Source organism: Neopelma chrysocephalum, unplaced genomic scaffold, assembly GCF_003984885.1.
Source record: "Neopelma chrysocephalum unplaced genomic scaffold, ASM398488v2 Primary Assembly neopelma1_205, whole genome shotgun sequence".
NCBI classification, from domain to species: Eukaryota; Metazoa; Chordata; class Aves; order Passeriformes; family Pipridae; genus Neopelma; species Neopelma chrysocephalum.
Genome location: NW_020897867.1, coordinates 1 through 4965, shown reverse-complemented (window position 1 = coordinate 4965; position 4965 = coordinate 1). Strand labels below are relative to the sequence as shown.

General features: G+C 67.3%; 1 protein-coding gene across 1 annotated transcript in view; it reads left to right on the top strand.

Annotated features, from left to right (window-relative positions):
- Nucleotides 1-4959, top strand: part of LRP1 (LDL receptor related protein 1) — a gene marked incomplete at its 5' end in the record, with an annotated part of 53224 nt that extends 48265 nt beyond the window's left edge. Inside the window, 10 exons of the mRNA XM_027703096.1 lie at nt 8-124; nt 1700-1806; nt 2027-2159; nt 2523-2642; nt 3083-3205; nt 3457-3600; nt 3673-3807; nt 4005-4124; nt 4416-4687; nt 4777-4959. Of these exons, the coding sequence (XP_027558897.1) occupies nt 8-124; nt 1700-1806; nt 2027-2159; nt 2523-2642; nt 3083-3205; nt 3457-3600; nt 3673-3807; nt 4005-4124; nt 4416-4687; nt 4777-4959 (1454 nt within the window). The remainder of the gene's footprint in view (nt 1-7; nt 125-1699; nt 1807-2026; nt 2160-2522; nt 2643-3082; nt 3206-3456; nt 3601-3672; nt 3808-4004; nt 4125-4415; nt 4688-4776) is intronic.
- Nucleotides 4960-4965: the final 6 nt, after the last annotated feature.

The following is a 4965-nucleotide window of genomic DNA, read 5'->3' as shown; positions in this document are numbered from 1 at the left end:
CCCCCAGACGAGCGCACGTGTGAGCCGTACCAGTTCCGCTGCAAGAACAACCGCTGCGTCCCGGGCCGCTGGCAGTGCGACTACGACAACGACTGCGGGGACAACTCGGACGAGGAGAGCTGCAGTACGTGCCACCCCCCCGGCCTTTGCTGTCCCAGGAGCGGGGCACGGGAGAGGGGAGAGGTTTGGGCCCTCCTCGGACCCTCTCTCCTGCTGCCCGTGGTGGCAGCGATGGGGGCAGTGCCAGGCCTGGGGAGCTGCCGTGTCCCCCCCAGCCCAGGACACCCCTGACTCCAGGGGTCTGGAAATCCTGGCCCTGCACAGGGGGGGCTGTGCTGAGGAGACACCCCAAGGGTGACAGGTAATGGGGAGGGGGTGACCCCAACACCCTCCTGGCAGCAGCACAGGGACCCAGTGTGGCCACGGCCACCCGTAGGCACCTTGTCCTGCTGGCACCGAGCTTTGCCACCGAGCATTGCCCCAGGTGGCACCTGGGACGGCAGTGGGGACACACGGAGCCATTGGGAGGGTTCCAGGTCACAGTCCCGAGCCTGGGCCAGCGCAGGGGGAGGTGGCAGAGTCGGTGCTGTCCCTTAGGGAGTTCCCTGTTCCCACCCACCCGCTGAGCAGCAGAGGACTGTGAGTGTTCTCATGGATGAGACAGTTCCCAGGACTCTGCTGTGGGTGGGAGCACAGCCACATCCCTCTGGAGGGTCCCAGGCTGCACCAGGGTCTGCTGCTGGACCCTCTCCCACCCCACGGTGCCCACCGGGTCCCTCTGTCTCCCTGCAGCTCTTCAGGGTGCAGCTTTTGTTTTCTTTTCTGTTGATTTCCCGTCGTGCTTTTGAGTTTGTGCCATTTCACTTCATCTTATGTTTTTCTCCATTTTCACACTGTCGTTATGGGGCGCTCAGAGGTAGGTTCCTGCCAAAATCTTTTAATTCCATGTGCAATCTCTCTAAAAATCAATGAAGGCAATAATTTCCAGGTGAGGGCAGAGGGGTCGGGACTGGACAGCCCAGGTGGATTTACTGAGCATCAGCACCAGCATCTCGAGGGTCTGACCCTGCTGCTCCTCAGGGCCCGTGCATGGCTCGGACTTGGCTCCAAAACCCGTCCCCACTGTGACCCTTTGTGCTCCAGCTGGACACCCCCTGCCCCCCCTCTGCCCCCACAGTCCTGCTCCATGGCCAGAGGGTCCGTGTGCCCCAAAGCCCCGGGGCCGTGGGGAGGGGAAGGGTCCCCAGAGCCTCCCGGGCTGTGCCACGTGCCACCCTCCTGGATTTGGCACCAGCCGTGCCAATGAGCTGTGAGGGGGTGTCTGTCCCCGTGCCCTGCCAGGGGGGACAGGGGTGAGGCTCTGCCAGGGCACCGCTGCCGTTCCTCCTGCCTGAGGGGCAGCCAGGGTGGGCAGCGAGAGCGAGTGACCTGGGGGGGGGCAGCCAGTGCCCCCCAAAACCCCTGCAGGGAGCTGGCAGCCCTGGAGCGGGGCGGGAAGGGGGCTGGGAGGTGGTACCAGCCGTGCCCTTCTCCGGCAGCTCCCCCTGCTCTGCTTGCCCCCCCCGTGTCCCCAGTGCCACCGTGCCTGTGTCAGCCTGTGCCCCCCCCCCAGCTGTCGGCCAGGGAGACCCCCCCTGCCCCTGCCCCCTGCCCTGGCTGGTCCCCACGCTCAGGGGACACCCGTGTGCTCTGTCCCCAGCGCCCCGGCCCTGCTCCGAGAGCGAGTTCTCCTGTGCCAACGGCCGCTGCATCGCGGGCAGGTGGAAGTGCGACGGGGACCACGACTGTGCCGACGGCTCCGACGAGGTACGGCCCCTCTGCCCTGCCCCGCCCAGCCTGGCAGGGGGCTCGTGTCCCCCTCACCTGCCTGGTACAGCCCCTCTGCCCTGCCCTGCCCAGCCTGGCAGGGGGCTCGTGTCTCCCCCGCTACCTGCCTCTGTCCTGGGGCTCAGAGCCTGGGTGCAGTGGCTGCCACGGCCACCCCATGTCCCTGCTGACCACGTCCCTCGGCCGCCCCCCCCTGCAGAAGGACTGCACCCCCCGCTGCGAGTTCGACCAGTTCCAGTGCAAGAACGGGCACTGCATCCCCATGCGCTGGCGCTGCGACGCCGACGCCGACTGCATGGACGGCACCGACGAGGAGAACTGCGGCACCGGCGGTAACGGCAGCGCCGCGGGGTCCCCCGGGGCTGGGCGTGTCCCCCCGTGTCACCTCTGTCCCGTGGGGTCCCCTGGAGCTGGGAGTATCCCCCCACCACCCACCCTCGTGTCACCTTTGTCCCCTCTCCCCTGTGTGTGCCCGCCCTGCTCTGCCCGGCCCCTGGGCACACACGGACACAGATCCGAGCCCTGGAAACCCCCCAGCCCTGGGGACTCCCCCTCCCACCCCATCCGTGCTGGGAGTTGGAATTGCGGCCCCGGGGTTGGGGTTTTGGCAGCGGGGCAGCGCGGGCTGACATGTCCCCTCCCGTGTCCCCTCCCGTGTCCCCTCCCGTGTCCCGTCCTACCCCGCACTGTCGCAGTTCGCACCTGCCCCCTGGACGAGTTCCAGTGCAACAACACCCTGTGCAAACCCCTGGCCTGGAAGTGCGACGGGGAGGACGACTGCGGGGACAACTCGGACGAGAATCCCGAGGAGTGCTGTGAGTGATGCCGCGGTGCCTCTGCCCCGAGCACCCCGGGGATGGGGGGCACTCCCGGGGCTCGGGCACCGCCGCGGGGACCAGGGGGACTGGGGGGGGACCTGTGGCAGCTCCTCTCGGGGGCGGCTGGAGGGGCCGAGGGGAAGGAGGTGCCTCCCGTGAGGGAGCGGAGTCGCAGAGGGGCTGAGTGGGGCGGGGGGCTGGCGGTGGGGAGGGGGCCGGGGGAGGGGCCGGGGCTGGGCGAGGAGAGGGCTCCCAGCAGCCGGGCAATTGTCTCTGCTTCAGTCTCTTTGCTTCAGCCTCCGGAGCCCCGCCCGCCCGCGTGGGACGGCCCAACCCAGAGAGCGGGCAGAGGCCGAGCAGCAGCTCGTGACAAGTGTGACGGCCTGGCTCTGGCGTCTCCTTTCACCGTCACCGTTTGTTTCTGTTTGCTGGTGCAGTGAAATTCCAGTGTCCCCCCAACAGACCGTTCCGCTGCAAGAACGACCGGGTGTGTCTGTGGATCGGTCGGCAGTGCGACGGGATCGACAACTGTGGAGACAACACGGATGAGAAGGACTGCGGTGAGTGGGGCTGGCACGGCCCTGCGCCCACCTGGCTGGTGGTGGCAGGTCACCGGGTCGCTGTGGGCCTCGGGGTGGTCCTCCCAGAGCCCGGGATTCAGGTGGTGGGGTTGGCTTTGCCCACTCCTCCCTCCCAAAGCCGGGCTGTGGGCGCAGCGCCTCGAGTCCCTGCCCGCTCCCTGCCCGTGCTGTTGGCACCCGGGGGGTCCCACGGGGACACGGGGGTCACAGCTGCTGCCCCTCTCCCGCAGAGTCACCCACGGCCAAGCCCAAGAGCTGCAGCCAGGACAAGAACGAGTTCCTGTGCGGGAACAAGAAGTGCATCAGCGCCAACCTCCGCTGCAACTTCTTCGATGACTGCGGGGACGGCTCCGACGAGGAATCCTGCTCCCATGGTGGGTGGGGGGCCGGGGTGGGCGCTGGGGCAGCCACCGTGACACGTGTGTGATGGCACCTTCCCCCTGCAGAGCACAAGTCCTACGACTGCATGACCAACACCACCATGTGTGGGGACGAGGCTCAGTGTGTCCAGTCCCAGTCTGCCTCGTACTGCACCTGCCGCAGGGGCTTCCAGAAGGTGCCCGACAAGAATTCCTGCCAAGGTACTTCCCACCGCTGCCGGGGAGGGCTGGGGATCGGGCTGCTGGGTTTGTGCTTGGCTTTTTTTGCCGGTGAGATGTTGTTTCATGGCTGTGGAGGGAGGGGCTGGGGCAGCAGGAATGGTGGTGTTGAGGCACAGGGACGGGGTCTGCGGGGGCACCTTCTGGGTCTCCCCCTGATCCCGTGTCCCACCGCCCAGACATCAACGAGTGCCTGCGCTTCGGGACCTGCTCCCAGCTCTGCAACAACACCAAGGGCTCCCACGTCTGCAGCTGCGCCAAGAACTTCATGAAGACGGACAACATGTGCAAGGCGGAAGGTCAGGAGGGGACAGGGACCCACGGGGGTTCTGCCTGTGCCCAGGACCCCCCCGTGTGCCCAGGACCCCCCCGTGTGCCCAGGGCCTCCCTTGGGACCCCTCTGCTCTTCCCTCCGTCCCCCTGCACCTCTGCCCACCCTTCTGGCACCACCAGTGCTGTCTGTCTGTCCCTGGCTGAGGGACCCCCAAGTGACCCCACTGGGGAGCAGGGCTGAGCCCCCACTCCTGGCCGAGTCTCTGCTCCCGGTCCAGCCCATGCCAAACTCTCCTCCTCCTCCTCCTCCTGTGCAGGCTCTGAGCACCAGATCCTCTACATCGCCGACGACAACAAGATCCGGAGCATGTACCCCTTCAACCCCAACTCCGCCTACGAGCCGGCCTTCCAGGGCGACGAGAACGTGCGCATCGACGCCATGGACATCTACGTCAAGGGCAACAAGATCTACTGGACCAACTGGCACACGGGCAGGATCTCCTACCGGGAGCTGCCCGCCTCCTCCTCCGCCTCCACCGCCTCCAACCGCAACCGGCGCCAGATCGACGGCGGCGTCACCCACCTGAACGTGAGTTGAGCTCTGCCGGGGCACAGCGGGGATGGGATGGGGGTGTCCTGCCCCCCCTCACCTCTCCCCCCGCTCTCTGCCCCGCGCAGATCTCGGGGCTGAAGATGCCGCGGGGCATCGCCATCGACTGGGTGGCCGGGAACATCTACTGGACGGACTCGGGGCGGGACGTCATCGAGGTGGCGCAGATGAAGGGCGAGAACCGCAAGACGCTGATCTCGGGGATGATCGACGAGCCCCACGCCATCGTGGTTGACCCGCTGAGGGGGTGAGAGACC